The sequence below is a fragment of the Quercus lobata genome, chromosome 9, assembly GCF_001633185.2.
Source record: "Quercus lobata isolate SW786 chromosome 9, ValleyOak3.0 Primary Assembly, whole genome shotgun sequence".
In the NCBI taxonomy this organism is placed as follows: domain Eukaryota; kingdom Viridiplantae; phylum Streptophyta; class Magnoliopsida; order Fagales; family Fagaceae; genus Quercus; species Quercus lobata.
In genome coordinates, this window is record NC_044912.1 from 26,952,709 (window position 1) to 26,972,575 (window position 19,867).

The 19,867-nt window shown below is 38.3% G+C and overlaps 2 protein-coding genes across 2 annotated transcripts; one reads left to right on the top strand and one right to left on the bottom strand.

The window, feature by feature from the left end:
• Positions 1–881: 881 nt before the first annotated feature.
• Positions 882–1,919, top strand: LOC115961500. The gene has a single exon (XM_031080475.1). It carries the CDS (start codon positions 882–884, stop codon positions 1,917–1,919), a length of 1,038 nt encoding a protein of 345 aa, XP_030936335.1.
• A 3,850-nt stretch (positions 1,920–5,769) lies between these two features.
• On the bottom strand, positions 5,770–7,896 carry LOC115960450 (UDP-glycosyltransferase 83A1-like). Its single transcript, XM_031079369.1, has 2 exons — positions 7,216–7,896; positions 5,770–6,825 (listed from the first exon to the last, which is right to left on the bottom strand). The coding sequence occupies exons 1-2, from the start codon at positions 7,706–7,708 to the stop codon at positions 5,960–5,962; spliced, it is 1,359 nt and encodes a 452-aa protein (XP_030935229.1). The 5' UTR covers positions 7,709–7,896; the 3' UTR covers positions 5,770–5,959.
• Between the last annotated feature and the right edge of the window lie 11,971 nt (positions 7,897–19,867).

The window sequence follows — 19,867 nt, forward strand, 5'->3', positions numbered from 1 at the left end:
TGGACCCCTGTTAAGTTGACAGATACACTTTTGTACTAAGCGAACGGATCACATCAACAGAAGGATGGGCATACCGACGGATCTAACGTGGCCTTGCGTGGTCTCCACGCACGTTCTCATATGGAAATATCTTGCACACCACGCACAAAGAACCTACTCCACGACTTTTGCCTTCCCAGTATGGAAGGTATCCCCAAGATCTCGGTGTCATTAACTCCACCTCCTCCCTATAAGGAAAACTCTATCTTCTCAGGATCTAGGTCTCCTACGCATCACTATAAAAACCACAGGTCTCCTCCTTTCCAAGGTACGCAGAAAATTCCTAGCTCTCTCACTATAGAGTTCTTGGAGATTTCTCATTCACTGACTTAACCTTCGGAAGGTCTTTGGCCGACACCCTACAGGTACTCTCTATTAGGTTCTTGGTTTCTTGTTCTTTAGGTACCCATTAAAGCGCTCGAGGACAATCAACTCATTGATGATTTTTGTGCATCATCAGTTGGCACCGTTTGTAAGGATGAGTGATTGGCCATATCACCACTTCTAAGAAAAAGAACTGCATGGTCCAGACGCAATCAATGGCTACCATCAACCAGGAGACAAGGAACCCCTCCAATGCCTTGGAAAGACAAGTGCAAACCCTAGCAGCAACAATTGAACGGCTCACCCAGTGCAACCAGGAGTTGGAGTTGTAGCTAAACCAAAGGAATGAGTGACGGCCCGAAGATCAGTGCGATGGATGGGACAACAAGGAATAGAACGGCAGCCACCTCCCGATGGAAGACTGACAGAAGAGGGAGGATCAGGAAGAAAGCAAAGTCCTTAGCAGGTGAGACAGGCAGGAAGACACCAACTACTTGTTGGAACTAGAAATTAGCACAATGCACATGGCTCAAGACATGCAGATGATGAAGGACAAAATGGACATGATGATGAACACCATGAGGGGACAAGTATCCACCAACCTAAACAAGCTAGTTCAGCAGACAGACTCACCTTTTATAGCACAGGTAACTTCTTTCCCCCTTCCAACCAAGTTCCGGATGTTGCAAGTGGAAGCATACAATGGGTCACAGGACCCACTCGACCATTTGGAGTCATTCAAGACCCTTATGCACCTACAAAGGATTCCAGATAAGATTATGTGCAGGGCATTCGCCACTACGCTCAAAGGACCAGCAAGAGTATGGTTCAGCAAACTGACCCCCAACACCGTCTCTACCTTCAAGGAGTTGAGCGGACACTTTGTCACCCACTTTATCGAAGGGAAGAGGTACAAGAGGTCCTCAAAAAACCTATTGAACATTAAGCAATGGGAAGACGAAAGCCTGAGGTCATACGTGACTCGTTTCAACAAGGAGGCCCTTTTGATTGACAAGACTGACGACAAAGTTTTGGTCATCGCGTTCACCAATGGACTCCAATTAGGAAAGTTCCTCTTCTCCATCTACAAGAACAACCCGAAGACAATGGCCAACATGCTATATAAGGCTACGAAGTATAAGAATGCTGAGGACGCCATGATTTTCCAAGGGGGCAAACCAAAGAAAAGGGAAAGACAAGACTATCCCCGTCCCGACAGAGGAAGAAAGTCTACCCAAATGAGTGACCGAAAGGACGATAGGAGATCAAGACCTCCTCCCGGAAGGACTATCAACTTCACCCCACTAAATACCCCACTTGACCAAGTCCTCATGCAGATAAAAGACGACGCGGCATTGACTTGGCCAGACAAGCTAAAGGGCAATCCAAATAAAAGGCCTAGAAACAAGTATTACCGTTTCCACCGAGATCATGGGCACGACACTTCCAAATGTTATGACCTAAAGCAGCATATAGAAGTCCTCATCAAGCAAGGAAAATTACTGCAATTTATCAGAGGCAAAGAGAACCCGCCAAGGGACCCCGAACCCAACTGACAAGTCAAAGAACAGCCGAGGGCCCCACTTAGAGAGATAAGGGTGATCATAGGAGGAAATACAATGCCTAGCTCCTCTAAGTAGGCAAGATTATAGTTCTAAAATGGCTGGCTCCTTTAAAATTATAGTTCTAACCGTTATATGTGAAACTACCATTTTACCCTTATATGAATTAAATGCAAGTTGTAAAATAGGGTTAAGTGTGTGCATGGGTTAGGTTGGGTTGGGTTGGGTTGGGTTGGAAGGGCTTTAAACCCAACCCGACCTTGTTGGGTTGAGAAATTCCCAACCTAACACACATGGGTCGAGTTGATGGGTTTTGCATATATATTTTATTCCTTGTAAAAGTTGGGATTTCATTAATTATTTAAACACTATTTTCAATAAATTATTACAATCTATGTAATATGCTTAATTATATTCCAAATTCCCAAGCTCATCAAAACTAATTCTCAAAATACCAAAATCAATCAAACACTATAAGGGTCATATTTTTATTTATACGCATATCTGAGATCAAAACGCACTTTTTATGCAATTCAATCTAAGTTCAAGTTCGTCACATTTTATCTACAAGTGGGAAAAATCGAAGACACAATACTACTCAAGAAATGCTGAAATTACAGTTCTCGATACTTGTTGATCTACTAAGAATAAATGAATCTCACTATATGTCTCAACACCTCTTGATCCATCAAGCCTCAAGAAAACTGGAAAAAAAAAATTATGTTTTAACCCACAATGACTTGGCCTTTCTAGAGATTCATGCACTAGGGTTCCATAGTATATAAAAGATATTTTATCGTCGTCATGATAATATAGAAAGACACGCATAACAAGAGTTGCTACAACATTTGTGCACCTAGGGTTTTGTACCAAGATGATACCGGCTTATCAAGGTGTGATTTGAAGAACATTACAAAGCTACAACAATCAAATAGGTTGATGTGATGTTAGTCAAAAATAGGAGATTTTTGTGAAGGAGAAGTCTTCTCCAAGAAGTAGTCCAATTGAGGATTAGAGCTAATTAGTTTTCATATAGATCAGTAGGTTCTATTGTAGGTGGGTACTCTAAGATTGGGTAAGATTCCTTGTACTTGTAAATTCTATTCATGTTAGTGGATTCTTCAATAGTGATGACCTAAAATTCACTAGGTGGGGTTTTGTCTGCTATAGTTTTCCCTATCATGATCAAATCGCCCTATCAAACTTATTTTCCATTACATTTAATTTAGTTTGGTGATTTGATTGTGCTTTAATTAGTTTTGCATGTAATTTGGACTAATTAATCAACTTAGCCCATTGGTTAATTAACTGGGGGTCAATCTATAATCTAACACAAACTAAAAAAATAAAATAAGGGAAATAAAATAAACTTAAATAGTTGGGTTGGGTTGGGTTAGGTGGGTTGAAAAGACTATCAACCCAAACTTGAGCTAACCTAATGCTCAAAATAAAATTCCAACCCAACTCTCAACCTACGAAAACCAACCGAGGCATCGGGTTGGTGGATTTCATGTGCACCCCTAAATAGGGTTACTGCACAAGCACATAAAGTCCACTCAGAGATGATTAGAGATGGCCATGGGTAGGGTATGGATCGAGTATACCCATCCCCGACCCGAAAAGTTTACCCATGGATACCCGATCATCAATATCCGTTAATATCCATACCCGAATCTTACCCGAATATATTATCCATGGATATCCATACCCTACCCGAAACCCATTTAATTTTTTTTTAAATTCAAAACATTAACATAAAAACTAACCAATCTTAAAAAAGAAAAACCTAATCAATAAAAAAAATGTATTGATTAGTTTGTATCTTTTTTTTTCTTTTTTCTTTTTTTTTTGAGATAGAGATAGAAATTTTATTAGATAAAAAATAAAATAAAGAAGCAACATTTTCCTCTCCATCTTCAATTGTTTGTCAAGCAAATGGCAACTCCAGCTATAGAGTAGGCTTTTTTCAAACTGTTCCGCGAGACTCACGCTCTATTTAGCTTTAGCTTAGTTCACTTCCAATAAACAAACATGAAAAAAAAAAACAATTCAAAATAAAATAAATAGTCACACACGGTTTCTTCATCCTGATCCTAAGAAAACCGCAAAAAAAAAAAAAAAAAAAAAAAAAAAAGAAGCACAGAGAAAGAAAGAGAGAGAGAGAGAGTGTGTGTGAAAATCTTAAATCTCAAGAGTGTGTGTGTGTGAGAGAAGAATCTGGGTAGCCCTAGAAATCCGGGGAGGGCATGGCATCATCGAAGGTAGTTGTAACGACGAATCCGGATCTGCCACGGCAATCTTCTCTCTACTATGCTTGCTGATCTCCAACAACAACAGCAGCAAAATCAGTCTATGAACATGGACGATCTCTTGAAGAATCTCTACTCCACCTCGTCTGACCAATTCGCTGAAGGAACCACCTCAGCTGGCAGAGGAGGAGCAGGAGGAGAAGGAGACAAGACTGTCGATGAGGTTTGGAAAGAGATCGTCGTCGGCACCACCATGACCAACGCCGACAATCACAGCAAGGTGGAGGAGATTAGCAGCAACAATGGTAATAACACAATGGAGGAGATGACTTTGGAGGATTTCTTGACTAAGGCTGGGGGGTGAGAGAGTGTGAGGACTGAGGAGAGGCAGAGAGAGTGTGAGACTGAGTGACAGTGAGAGAGGATTAGGGTTTTTTTTTTACGGGTTGAGTTTGGATAATATCCATACCCTACCCGAACAATTCGGGTAATATCCATACCCTACCCGGTTAAGCTCTACCCATTAAGAACCGGGTATTACCCGAAACATTTGGATCGGGTAGGGTTGGATATCCATTACCCAATGGGTATGGCCATCCCTAGAGATGATCTTGGAAAACAGATTTTGTAACTTAAGGACCTAGTTACTTACAAAACCTTTGCACATCTAGACTATCTATTATGACCTCTACAAACGCCTAAAAGTTCGCTATTAGTGACAAGAAGCAATGTTGTCACTAAAATTCACTTTTTAATGACGACAAATGTCGTCACCAATATAAAAATCACATATATTATATTTATCTTGGCCACATATCAATGATGACACAGAAGATCATCACTAGCAAAAACAAGGTCTGTCACGAATATAAATCTTATTTTAGCAACGCAAATCTCATCGTTAAAAAATTTATGGTTGTCGCGGAAAAGTTTTTTGCACCATTCATGAAGTTGTCACACCATCTTATTAAAGACCTATCAACTACGAACATTTTTTTTGTTTTTTGGCATTTATTGAAGACTATAAGTTGTCGTGGCTATTGTGTACTTATTTTTTGAATAGTTAGATCAATTAGAAATCAATAGAATAATAAAATAATAAATTTATTTATTTATTTATTTTTAGTCATTTTTAATTATGTTATAGAGGGTCCGCCTACATAATGTGTACTTATTAGTAGCAACTTTTTGGTTGTTCGTTGATAATTTGGTCGCTAAAGACCTAAATTCTTATAGCAACTCATCATCCGCACAAATGAGAACATCTGGAACTTCAAGGAACCTTCTTGAAGATTTGCTACAGTGAACTCACTAGAAAAGTCACTGGAAAAGTTTTTGTGGTTTCAAATGTTTGAGGCTTTAGATGCATAGGAACACACAAATGGTTTTTCTTGTTTTAGCTCTAGCATAAAGATGATTTCTCTATTTAGCTCTGGCATATCTGCCTCTAAAAGTTGTGCAACAAGTGGTTTATATATATGCACAAAGTAGGGATAAAACTCAAAACATAGCAAAAACCTTTTTTTTTTTAACTGAATTTAGATTGCAAATAAAATATTAAAAAATTGCTTGTGCTTAGTTGGAGCAACCCTATGTCAACTTTCAAACAAATCTAATATTTGTATTTATTTTGAAGCTTTAGATGTTTATTATCCAATAACTACTCATCTTTGAGGAGATCAAAACATTATTAACTGTCTTTTAAACAACTTTTGGCCCTAATTGATACAGCCTTATTTTGACATGTTTCGACACTATGATTTGCCCAACACACCTTGAGACGTTTTAATGCTTGATCTGTTCAATAAAGTACTCCAAGTTTTTTGCAGAAGATCCCCCTTTCCCAACACTCTCTCTGGCCATGTTCTTCAGCTTCAGTGAATTTGCTCTTATGTCATCATCAGAAAACAACTCTTCAATCTTCCTCTTAATTTCATGGCTTGTAATGATCCCATTGTCATCTTTTTTTAATGGTAAGCCAACCTTCCAACCATCACATATGCAGCTCTGGACATAATGTTGATCTCCAAACTGAGGCCAGCATAGGAAAGGAACTGCATTGCTTAAGCTCTCCAAGGTTGAGTTCCAACCGCAATGTGTCAAGAAACAGGCAACAGAAGGATGAGCCAACACCTTTTCTTGAGGTGCCCACTGAACAATTTTTCCATTAGCAAAACCATCTGGGTATTTGGGGTTGAACCCTTTGGTGAGGTCTGACTTTATCACCCACAGAAATGGCCGACCTGCAAGTTCAAGTCCAAGTGCTATTTGATCAAACTGGTGCTGGCTAATGGATACAAGTGACGTGCTGCCAAAGGCTACATAAATGACTGATCCAGCTGGTTGTTCATTGAGCCAGCTCAAGCAAGTTAAATCCTCTCTCCAAAGGTTTCCAACAGGATGCTCATTTGCCAGCAATGGACCAATAGGTAACATGTTTGGGAGTAAATCACTGGCTGCAGGGTGGAGGTCATGAAACCAGTGGCACAGTAGCCAGTTGGATACCTTCATCTTTTGCTGGATGGCAAGGGCATAAGAAAACATGGTCTTTTGCATCTCTAGGTTCTCTGGCCAGTTCCAGAAGAACTCAGAAGTGCTCAGAGCTGGTACGTTTGGTGACAATTGTATTTTCCCATCCTCTCTCGGAGTTCCTGCAGGTTCATTCTCCCTAGTGAAATTTCGAAAATCATATATTTTTCTTTGTTTTTTTTGTTTTTCATAATTCAATAGTTAGGGGAGGGGAGATTTGAAACCTGAACATCTCCAAGAGGCAAGAGGTGCCAGTTGAGCTATATGGCTCTTGACTTAGAAAATCATATTTATAAGTGGTGATCTTGTCACAAAGCACATACATTATAAACAATAATTGGCAGTCTTTCCATAGCTTCACAGGCCTCAAGGCACTGCGATCCTGTTATGCTATAGACATTTTACTCATAATGGAAAACAAAATATGAAGAACTAGATATAATGATCCAATAGCAGAAGTAAAAATGAAAAGAAACAAAATTAACACACAACAATCACTGTCACAGACTAACCATTTTTGTCAATGATGCCTGCCTCAAGAAGTTTCGGAATGTTAAGTGCCGAGGCCAAGAGTCCTGGTTCGGATGTCCAAAACACTGCCCGCTTGAGCCTCATCTTCTCAGCAATCTCCAGAGCCCACATAAAAGCTGCATCAGTAATAACACAAGTGATCTGATCATCATCACCACCCAATTGGTTAGCCTTCTTAATCAAGTCCTCAAGATGACCAGGCAAGACTTGAGCAATACTCGAACTGAGCTTCCTTTCATCTTTCCGATCATCCTCAGATTCCAAACCATCAGGGAGTGAGACTAGCCTCATCAGGTGCTGCTTCTCTCCCAGCTCTGGCAATGCATTCTTCATTCGTACATGTGTAAACTCTGTTATCACAAATGTCACCTTTACCTCATGATCAACTAGAAGGTGTGACAACTTCATGAATGGTGCAACATGCCCTTGTGATGGGTATGATATCAGTAACACATGAGCATTGGTTGCTCCCATGCTTTTAGAATTGGAGTTTATTTGGGTCTTTGTTTTATGGTGCGGTTCAGTCTCTCCGTACAATTGTGTTTGTTCGAATTTTGTAGGAAGATTAATATAGAATTCTAGCAGTGAATATTGAGTTTAAATTCCAATGTCCATTATCTAACTTGCAGTTTTAGTGGAATGATCGACAAATGATATGGTTCATTATGAGAATATTATAATTTCTCCACAATGAGATCAAAATTATAATTTCTCCACGATTAATTATTAAATATGGTTAAGAATTTATTTTTCATATAACAATTTAAGATAAATAATGAACATTTTATTTCTATATATTATTAATCATTTATTGTTTTTATCAAATTAAGAGTAATAATGTATAATAAAGTAAATTTATTACTATTAATCTTCTTTTTTTATCAAATTAAGCGTAATAATTAATAATAAAGCAAATTTATTACTATTAATCAGTTAGATTAACTAGTAAAATCTCTTATGGTTAAATAAGAGATCTGGAGTTTAATCTCTGTCTACACCAAAATAAAGACTAATCATCAGAAGTAAACGTCATAGGCTGAAACTCTCTCTACAAAATCAAAACAAAAAATTGGAGGACACAAAAAAAAAATCATTTATTATTTTTATAAAATATGAGTAATAATTGATATATTTATTACTATTAAATGATGTTCATCAATTATAATAAAAATAAAAAATATATTTATTAATTTTCGAATGCAATATTATTATTCAGAGAAAAAAACAAAAAACAAAAAATTGGAGTACACCAAAAAAAAATCATTTATTGTTTTTATAAAAATATGAGTAATAATTGATATATTTATTACTATTAAATGATGCTCATCAATTATAATACAAATAATAAAAAAAAAGATATTTATAAATTTTTAAATTTAATAATATTATTCAGAGCGTGAATGTTCTCTTTTTTTAATGAAGAAGCATTTGATTCCTCTTGTTCTCGTATCCCGACTGTGTCCTGTATTTTTTTAAAAATTTTTAAAAATGACACAACTGGGACACATATGTAGAAATGTCAAGTGTTAGACACGGGTACAACACCTCAAATAAAGTGTCTGTGTTTCCTAGCTTGTAACTTAATTGGCACATCTCCATGCACAAAGTGCTAAGGCGAAAGGGTTTGAATTGTGAGATTAGCAGCACATTGTAACTATCTAAAAAGAAAAAATCAGAGTACACCAAAAAAAAAAAATCATTTATTGTTTTTATAAAATATGAGTAATAATTGATAATAAAGCATATTTATTACTATTAAATGATGTTCATCAACTATAATACAAATCAAAAATAAAGATATTTATTAATTTTCAAATGCAATATTATTGATTATTCAAAGCATGAATGTTCTCTTTGTTTTGTGAAGAGGTATTTGATTCCTCTTATTCTCGTATCCCGATTGTGTCTTGCATTTTTTTTTTTTTTTAAATGACACAGTTGGGACATGCATGCAGAAGTTTTCAAGAAGTGTCAATTCCGACATGGGTAGAGCACCTGAAATAAAGTGTATATGCTTCCTAGCTTGTAACTTAATTGGCACATCTTCATGCACAAAGTGCTAGGGTGAAAGGGTTTAAATTGTGAGATTAGCAACAAATTGTAACTATCTAAAAAAAAATTTTGGAGTACACCAAAAAAAATCATTTATTGTTTTTATAAAATATGAGTAATAATTGATAATAAAGCATATTTATTACTATTAAATGATGTTCATCAATTATAATACAAATAAAAAATAAATTTATTTATTTATTTTCAAATGCAATGTTATTATTTAGAGTGTGAATGTTCTCTTTGTTTTGTGAAGAGGTATTTGAAAGTTCAAAAACGTGTAAAAAACACCTTAATTTAAACGTTTAGACCCCCAAATTACAACTTAACCAATTCAAGCAATATGTCAAACAACTAGTGTGCGGAAACTTAACATATGCTATAATATGAAACTGGTTAAAAACTATCTAAGCCATAACAAAATAAAATTTACAGCAGATAATAAAAAGGCAAAGATAAAGAGGAAGGAAGATGCAAACGCAAAGACAACACGCGATGTGTTATCGAAGAGGAAACCGAAGCCCTCGGCGTAAAACCTCTCCGCCGCCCTCCAAGCGGTAAACAATCCACTAGAAAATACAGTTGGGATACAAGGACAGCAATAGACCCTCCAAGCCTAATCTACCCAGTGCACCTAAGCCCTCCAAGCTTCTTGCTCCAACGAGGTTGCGCCGAACCTTTTTCTTTTCTAGCTTCCCGGATTCCGCTACTAAACCGTAGCATCAACCAATGAAAATTGGTTCCTTCCTAACTGCTACCCAGAAATCCAAACAACTGTCTCACAGTGATGATGATGGTGAGAACCAGGTTTGATATAATACCTCTCAAGGATTTGACAATAGAGAGGAAGAGAGTTGAGGAATTTGAAGAGTCTTTAAGGTAGAGATTGTAGGTGAAACAATCTGGTTTTTCTTTAGGGTTTCTCTCTCAAAATTCTCTTTGGAAGCTCTCTTTCAATCGTGGGTAAAAGGGGTATTTATACTGGAGTGAGAGAGGAATGTGAAACGTCAAGTTTTACAAAAACAGGGGTGGCTCGCGGCTTGACCTCGCGGCTTGACTAAGTCGCGAAATCCAGTCGCGAGATAACCGTATGGCCAGTTGTCCTGTTTTGTCCTGTAGTGCTCCAGCTAGCATGACTGTTCATCTTCTAGCATGCTTGGCACGTGTGCTGCTTCTGGCGGCTTGCAGCCGCGAGTCACCCGCGAGTCCCAGCCGCGAGTCTCTGTTTTCTTGCACACTCTTGAGCAATCTTCACTCTATCTCACTCACTACCCTTACATCAAACCCACCTAAATACAGGGTTACTAAATGCTGAATTACAAGCAAATTTGGCACGGAATAAAGCCAATTAGATGGTTGAATAAATTCAACCTTACAATCTCCCCCTTTGGCTATTCCGTGACAAAACCCTACAACAGACTCTAGACTTAACATGTGAGTTGGGAACAATTGAACAAAACTCACTCACACCTAACTCTAGAAGCTGTGAAGCACTTGAATCATATGAATATAATACTCCTGAAACACAACAATACACCATGATCATTGTAAGCAGAAAATCATAGAATGCATATGAAACAGGCAATATGTGATCAAGCAAAGAAGGAGTTAAGAAACAAATCATAGCTTGATCAACCAAGTGAACACCACAAGGTAGTGATCACAGTGCTCATTCACACTTGGAATGAACACAAGGACATACAAGTTAACAAGCACAAGGCAAGACACTTGTATGCTTAACACTCAACCAATGCATAACACACAAGGTATATGCATCTAGGAACAATCCTACAAGGGCACAAGAGTGACAGTACATAAACCAAAATGCAGAACATTTAGATTAAAGTACTGATTTCAACATAGCATAAAGGCTGCACTAAGCAAGGTACAAACTGTAAGGTTGAATTTAATCAACCATGTGTTGGCTTTATTCCATGACAAATTTGCTTGTAATATAGCACTTAGAAACCTTGTATTTAGGTGGGAATCATGTAAGGGTAGTGTGTGAGAGAGTGTGAAGAAATGCTCAAGACAGTGCAGTGAAGCAGAGACTCGCGGCTAGGACTCGCGGGTGGCTCGCGGCTTGCAAGCCGTCAAAAGTTGCTCACGTGCAGAGCATGCAGGGGAGCTGAACAGTCACGCCACCTGGAGCACTACACGACAAAAATTCAGACTGGCCATTAAGTTAGCTCGCGACTTGAACTCGCGACTCAGTCAAGTCGCGAGGTCAATTCGCCAGCCAGCCCTGTTTTTTTTGGAAAAACTGACTCTTCGTATTCCATTCTCACACCAGTATAAATACCCCTCATTCCCACAAGATATGGGTGGCTATTCAGAAAGAAAAACCCTAAGAGAGGTTTCTTCAAAACACCTACCCAATTAGAGAGAGCTACTCATTCTTAGAGAGAAATCTTTGTAGTCTCTTCTCATTCCCTCTCTCATTGTCATATGTATTAAGAGGAGATTTCTATCCAAACACTACCCACACCCATTTAGAGTGTTGAGTGTTCTTGGAGTTTTGGGAAGCATTGGAAGATGCCAAGGATGGCGGATGCTATGGTTTAGTAGCGGAATCCGGTAAGCTAGAAAAGAAAAAGGTTCGGCGCAACCTCGTTGGAGCAAGAAGCTTGGAGGGCTTAGGTACATCGGGTAGATTAGGCTTGGAGGGTCTATTGCTGTTCATGTATCCCAACTACATTTTCTAGTGGATTTTTGACCGCTTGGAGGGCGGCGGAGAGGTTTTACGCCGAGGGCTTCGGTTTCCTCTTCGATAACACATCGTGTGTTGTCCTTGTGTTTGCATCTCTCTTCCCTTTATCTTTGCCTTTTATTTTCTGCTGTGGATGTGATTTATAATTGGCTTAGATTGATTTCCAATTCTGTTTATAGCTTATGTTCATTTTCCGCACACTTGTTGTTTGTCATAAAGCTTGAATTGGTTATTTTGTATTTGGGGGTCTAAACGTTCAAGAGTGTTTTATACACATATTTGAACTTTCACAAACCATATAGCCTACAAACTATGCATAAAACAATAACCCTAAAAGCTTACAAAAGCACAAGGGTACAAATCACAAAACATCCTGAATAACATCATCAAAATATATTAAAGTTTAAACCAAGAGTATAAGTAAAGAGTTAGAAACAGCTATACACCAAAACACAGTGTATCAAACCCATAAAAACATTAAATAGTACCCAACAAACATAAACCTAAAATCATAAGTTTAGAGGATAAGACTAAAAACAATAGTATGTGTGTACTCCCCCTATCACTATGCACACTTCCCTTTGAACTTTTCTCCCCCTTACTGAATGCTCTCCCCCTTTTTGTCACGAATAGCTAAAGGCTCTCGTCCAACTTTCGTTGAATATCATCTAGCTGATTCTCCATAGTCTCGAGACGCATTTGGACATGGTTGTTTGTGGAGTAGAGAAGTGCCACAAGCTCATCAACGCGTTTCTGAATATGCTCAAGTACACTGCCGACTCTATCAGTATGAGGAGCAATCTGTGCTTGCGGAATACTAGCCGGTGAAGCTTCAGGAACAGCACGTGATGTAGATGTGGTATGTGCAGGTGTCTCTGAGTCAGGGACAGATAGAGTAACCGGAGAGATGTGAGCACTCCTTGGTGATTTAGAGGAGTGACTTCTGCTAGCTTGAAGAGTAAACAAGGAAATGGGACGTTGACGAGTCAACATTTTTCCATCTGCAGGAGGAATAATGCCTTCACGAAGAATGAGCTTCATGATGAGACTGCAAAATGGAATAACTCCTCGAGCTGCAGATCGACACGCGGTCTTCCTCAAGGTGTAGTAGATGTGTGCACATATATCAATGGGGGCTCCTGTAATAAGGTCGCAAAGAAATAGAGCTCTCCCAAGATTGATGAATGTAGTGTTGGACAGTGGGTAGAGATTGGTGAACATGATCAACTTCAGTGTGGTCAGCTCAGGTGCAAACTTTGCAGTGCTGATGGATGTTCCTACACTGGATACTTCATGATCGTATCCTAGGATTTGTAAAATCTCTCCAACTTCTGGATTTCGTTCATCGTAAGGAGTTATATTCACATTCTGAGGTCTGGTGATGCCGAGAAGATCTGCGATGGAGTCTGGGGTAACACTAAATTCTGTTCCTCTGACCCAGAAAATGAGTTCAGGTCCAAGATCAGTTGCATTGGAGAAGCATTCTTTGACCAGCTCATCCATTGGATCATCAAAGTTCCCGAACAAGTTTGCCCAATCTCGTTTCTCAAAGATTCGAGGGATGAAAGTGGTCCCTAAGGTGTTGAACTCTACCACCCGTTCCACTATAGTGGTTGACTTGTCAAACACGTTTGAGTAGACGTGTGAGTTAAGCGGAAGTCTGAACCTATCCTCATTGGGATCTTGAGATGCCTGAGATGATAGTCGAGTCCTTTTAGCAACTGGTGTTGCTGGTTCGTCAGCAACAATGTCTTTACCCCTGGAAGATCGACAAGACATCTGCAAGAGAACAGGCCCACAGCAAAGAACCAAACAACAATACCACACAAGATAACTGTCAACAAGATTCAGTGTAAACAAAATTTCAATATATAAACACAAACTAAAGATAGTGCTGTCCCAACCAAACTACCAACAATACAAAGGAGCACAAAATGATAGGTGCAACAATATGGTGATAGTGCACAAAGACATAGATGGACAAAACAACTAACAACTGTCAGTGAGACAGTTTATCATGACCATGATATGCAAACAGATACAGCATTCGATCATTTAGAGCAGATAACATAAAGTACTCCACAAGAGATATGAAAATGGGAAAATATTTCAGCATGAAGAACAAATCATCCACACTAGAGCACATGGTTGAGAGACACACATAATGATATCATAAAAACTCAATAACCAATACTGAAAACCAACATCAATACTCAGGCAAGTGAAATGTGTAAGTCAAATAAACACCAAACCCATTTAAGAAAAGATTTTCATACTCAACAACAGGCAAAAATCAGAACAATGAAAAACACATTGTGACCGCTCAACATAAAAACAGATGAGGACAATATCAAACAAGACACGCCATACCCATTACACAAAGAGAGAAGTATTTCGAACACAAAATCAATCCAAACAGTAACAAAAATATCCAGGAAAAGGAAAATGAGATTGAGAAAGCAAAACCCATACCTTTTCTTGATGATTTGGATAAGAAATGAAGCACCAATGAGGGTTGAAAATGGATTCACGAAGTGTTTGGAAAGGAGGAAGTTTAGAGAGAAGATGAACAGTTACAAATGTTCGAGGGAAAACTGAAAAAGGTTTAAAAACTACTCCTGTTTCTGCCAAACACGCGAATTTCGCGACTTGATTAAGTCGCCACACAGTCGCCAGCTCAAGCCGCCAAAGCACTCAAGAACAAAAATTTGAAAAAATTTTCTAAGTGTTTTTCGCGACTGGAAGGTCTACCCGCGAGTGAGTCGCGAGCTGAGCCGCGAAAATCTCTGAGTGAATGTCGCGACTAGACCTTCCACTCGCGAACAAGTCGCCAAAAATGACCAGCGAAGATGCGACTGAGGCTCGACTTGACATACCCGCGACTGAGCCGCCAAAACAGGGCAAAACTGGATTTTTGAAATTTTCAGATTTTTCAAACAAAATACTTTCCAAAAACACTTAAAACACTCAAAAATCTTTTTGTGCTTGAATTAACAAAGATTGAGCATGTGAAAACACATTTCATTAAGTACAATCACACAAATGAATATGGCATTTATTGAATATAAACTTGTGTGTTGTGTGTGGATATCAACAATGAGATAGTCCTTAGTCTAATGTGAAACTTCAATGATCAATTCAACCAAGACATACACAATTAGCACTAGATCAAGTGACCCATCTCAATTATAGAAGTATGTATATATGATCTCCCACAAAACTTGATAACATGACTTAGAGCTTTACATTTGACTTCACTTTTAATCAACATTTGATCTATTTGATCTTTTGAGGCAATCATCTCTCATTGTGAGAGTAATATATGACATTTCACTTTAAAGAACAGGCCTTTGGCCTTTTTGAATAAACATTCACTTTAATATAAGGTCGCTTACCCTTTTTTCAAAGTCGAATACTAGAATGTGCGACAGGCTTTTGCAGCTCAATATCTCTTTTCATTTGGAGATTTACATTTGGTGAGCTCTTTTTAGCAAAACAAAAATAAAGAGTGGGAAGATATATAGACACAAGTCTATGCAAGTCTCAAGATCAACATAACCATTCACTAATCATTCATGACAAGTTTGAAAATCTATTTACAACAATCACAAAGATTTCAAGATTTTTCCCACAGTGATATGAGTGCATGAAAACAAGCAATGCTCGAAAATGCACAAAGCCATTAGCACAAAGGTACAAGGCAAAACAAGTTTTGAGACAAAAACTCAACAAAGTCAATCAAGCTTTTTGATTTTCTAATTTTTTATGTGATTTTTGGATTTTTGACACAAGAAACAAAAAGATTGATAAGACAAAATTAAAGATATTCACAAGTAAACAAGCAAACAACCAACATCAAAAACAGCAAGCAAAACAAACAAACATTGTCACAAAGCATAGGAAGTATTAATGCATGGACATGTTGTAATGCTTATGCATGAGTACCCTTTTTCACCCACACGTCACTTGCATTTGGGGTGATTTCCATATAGGATTGGGTACGAGAGTTAGGGCTTTCAAACCTTCGTGAGAAGCTTTCCAAGCAGTTGGTGAATGCACCAATCATCTTCATCACGTTCATCATTCCAAGATCTCCATTTTAATCTCTAGATTGATCACCTGCCCAAATTCTCCTATCATTTCTGGGTCCTCCTGACCTTTGAGGAGTTGCACTGTTCTTTGCTCTCAGCTTTTGGCAATTTGGTCGAGTATGCCCTTGAAGTCCGCAATAATGGCACACATAAGTTCCTCTAGGACCTCTTTGTGGTCGTGGACGTGACTTGGCACGAGATTCAAACCTGCCCACAGACTGATTACGGGGATTTAACATCCGTTGGTTCACCACATTCTTCTTCTCCTCCACCTCGAGCTTCTCACCAGTAAGGTTAGCTACAACTGGATCTTTGGCCTTTACAAACTTCACTTCTTTAGTGACATTTCCAGATGAACTACTTCCTCCGATATATCCCAATCCGGATTTGTCTGAAAAGCTCTTTTGAGATGAGATAACATCATCTAGCTTCTTGGTGGTGACCCTCTCTACTTTAGCATTTGCTTGCACAACCTCATTCTCAAGAAATCTTACTTTTGTGTAAGCTTCGGACAACTCACCATTCAGGGTTTCTATCTCACATTTGGCCTCCCTATATCGGATTAGGAGACTTTTGTAGTCCTCCTCAGCCTTCTTCATTTTTCTCACAACAGTCTTGGCCACCCTTGTGTACTCACCCGACTTCTCCAAGAGTGAGTTATAATTCTCTTGAAGATTTGTTGTGCTTTCTTCCTCTTCAGCATCTGATTCTTCAACAATTCCTAGTGATTCATCATCACTATGTTCTCCAAGGTCTCGTACAAGCAAATTCAACTCATCTGAAAACTCAACATGAGCAATAGTCATAAAAGCCGAATAGTTCCCCTCTCCATCGCAGCTCTCTTCAGATTCTGAGTTAGACGAATCCGAGTCACTCAAGGTCGTGGCATACACTTTACCTTTCAATTTCAAATAATTTGGACATTCCTTCTTAAAGTGTCCATGCCCGTTACATTCGAAACAAGTGACACCTTGTGTAGGTTGAGATTCTTTTCCATCTTTCTTTTTGAAACCCCTTTTCTCCCTTCCTGAACTTTGGAATTTTCTTTTATCATCAAATTTGCCATTATTTTTGAATTTCAAGAACTTTCTGAAATTTTTGACAAGGTAAGCAACATCTTTGTCAACCACATCTTCTTCCGATGAGTCTTGATCTTCCACCTTCTCATTAATGGTCTTAAGAACAAGAGATTTACTCTTCCGTTGATTGGGCAGCGACATCTCATAAGTCTGCAGAGAACCAACCAGCTCCTGTACTTTGATGTCATCAAGGTCCTTGCTCTCTTCAATTGATGTCACTTTAGCACGAAAACTTTCCGGCAATGATCGAAGGATCTTCCTTACAATCTTTGAGTCCTCCGTTTTCTCCCCCAAGTTGAACTTGCTGACAACCACTTCATTTAGCTTCCCATAGAAAGAATCAAAAGACTCATCCTCACTCATTTTGAGCTCCTCAAACTGAGTGGTCAGCATTTGTAACTTGGTGTCTTTCACTTTCTTCGTGCCTTCATAGGTGGTTTCCAAAATCTCTCATGCTTCTTTGGCAACGGTAATATGAGAAATCCTGTGAAATTCATCTGGAGACACACCACAGAAAATAGCATTGAGTGCTTTACTGTTAACATTAGATGCAGCAAGTGCTGCCTTATCCCATGTGGATTTGGCTGCCTCAGGTTTGGTCCAACATATCTCAACAGCATCCCAAACGGATTCATCAATAGAACACAAAAAAGCTCTCATGCGAACCTTCCAAAAAGCATAATTACTACCATCAAAATATGGAGGTGCATTTAGGGATTGAGACCTATCCATCTCAAAAGGGAGTCAAGGATCACACAATGGTAATGAAACCAATAGCAATGTACCCGCTCTGATACCAATTGAATGTTCAAAAACGTGTAAAAAACACCTTTGAACGTTTAGACCCCCAAATTACAACTTAACCAATTCAAGCAATATGTCAAACAATTAGTGTGCGGAAACTTAACATATGCTATAATATGAAATTGGTTAAAAACTATCTAAGCCATAACAAAATAAAATCCACAGCAGATAATAAAAAAGCAAAGATAGAGAGGAAGGAAGATGCAAACGCAAAGACAACACGTGATGTGTTATCGAAGAGGAAACCGAAGCCCTCGGCGTAAAACCTCTCTGCCGCCCTCCAAGTAGTAAACAATCCACTAGAAAATACAGTTGGGATACAAGGACAACAATAGACCCTCCAAGCCTAATCTACCCAGTGCACCTAAGCCCTCCAAGCTTCTTGCTCCAACGAGGTTGCGCCGAACCTTTTTCTTTTCTAGCTTCCCGGATTCCGCTACTAGACCATAGCATCAACCAATAAAAATTGGTTCCTTCCTAACTGCTTCCCAGAAATCCAAACAACTGTCTCACAGTGATGATGATGGTGAGAACCAGGTTTGATATAATACCTCTTAAGGATTTGACAATGGAGAGGAAGAGAGTTAAGGAATTTGAAGAGTCTCTAAGGTAGAGATTGTAGGTGAAACAATCTGGTTTTTCTTTAGAGTTTCTCTCTCAAAATTCTCTCTGGAAGCTCTCTTTCAATCGTGGGTAAAAGGGGTATTTATACTGGAGTGGGAGAGGAATGTGAAACGTCAGGTTTTACAAAAACAGGGGTGGCTCGCGGCTTGACCTCGCGGCTTGACTAAGTCGCAAGATCCAGTCGCGAGATAACCATATGGCCAGTTGTCCTGTTTTGTCTTGTAGTGCTCCAGCTAGCATGACTGTTCATCTTCCAGCATGCTTGGCACGTATGCTGCTTCTGGCGGCTTGCAGCCGCGAGTCACCCGCGAGTCCCAACCGCGAGTCTCTGTTTTCTTGCACACTCTTGAGCAATCTTCACTCTATCTCACTCACTACCCTTACATCAAACCCACCTAAATACAGGGTTACTAAATGCTGAATTACAAGCAAATTTGGCACGGAATAAAGCCAATTAGATGGTTGAATAAGTTCAACCTTACAGTATTCAATTCCTCTTGTTCTCATATCCCAAATATGTCCTGCATTTTTTTAAATTGTTAAAAAAATGACACAGCTGAGACACATATGTAGAAGTGTCTAACATGGGTACGACACCTCAAATAAAGTGTTTGTATTTCTTAGTTTGTAACTTAATTGACAACTCTCCATGCACAAAGTGCCAAGGCAAAAGGGTTTGAATTGCGAAATTAACAGCATAGTGTAACTATCCAAAATAAATAAATTTGGAGTACACCAAAAAGAAATCATTTACTTTTTTTATAAAATATAAGTAATAATTGATAATAAAGCATATTTATTACTATTAAATGATGTTCATCAATTATAATACAAATAAAAAATAAAGATATTTATTAATTTTCAAAAATGCAATATTATTATTCAGAGTGTGAATGTTCTCTTTGTTTTGTGAAGAGGTATTTGATTCTTCTTGTTCTCGTATCCCAACTATCCTGCATTTTTTTAATTTTTTAAAAATGACATAGCTAGAATACGCATGTAGAAGTGTCTAAGAAGCGTCAAGTGTCCAACATAGGTACGGCACCTCAAATAAAGTATCTGTGATTCCTAACTTGTACCTTAATTGGCACCTCTCCATGCACAAAGTGCTAGGGCGAAAAGGTTTGAACTGCAAGATTAGTTACATATTGTAACTATCTAAAAAAATCATTTATTGTTTTTATAAAATATGAGTAATAATTGATATAAAGCATATTTATTACTATTAAATGATGTTCATCAATTATAATACAAATAAAAAATAAAGAAATGC

Bases quoted from the DNA above. Each gene is read 5' to 3' on its own strand.
- LOC115961500 (XM_031080475.1), top strand. From the start codon at position 882: ATGCACATGGCTCAAGACATGCAGATGATGAAGGACAAAATGGACATG.
- LOC115960450 (XM_031079369.1), bottom strand. From the start codon at position 7,708: ATGGGAGCAACCAATGCTCATGTGTTACTGATATCATACCCATCACAA. The intron at 6,826-7,215 runs GTTAGTCTGTGA...ATGAACCTGCAG, and splicing joins AGGCATCATTGACAAAAATG to GAACTCCGAGAGAGGATGGG.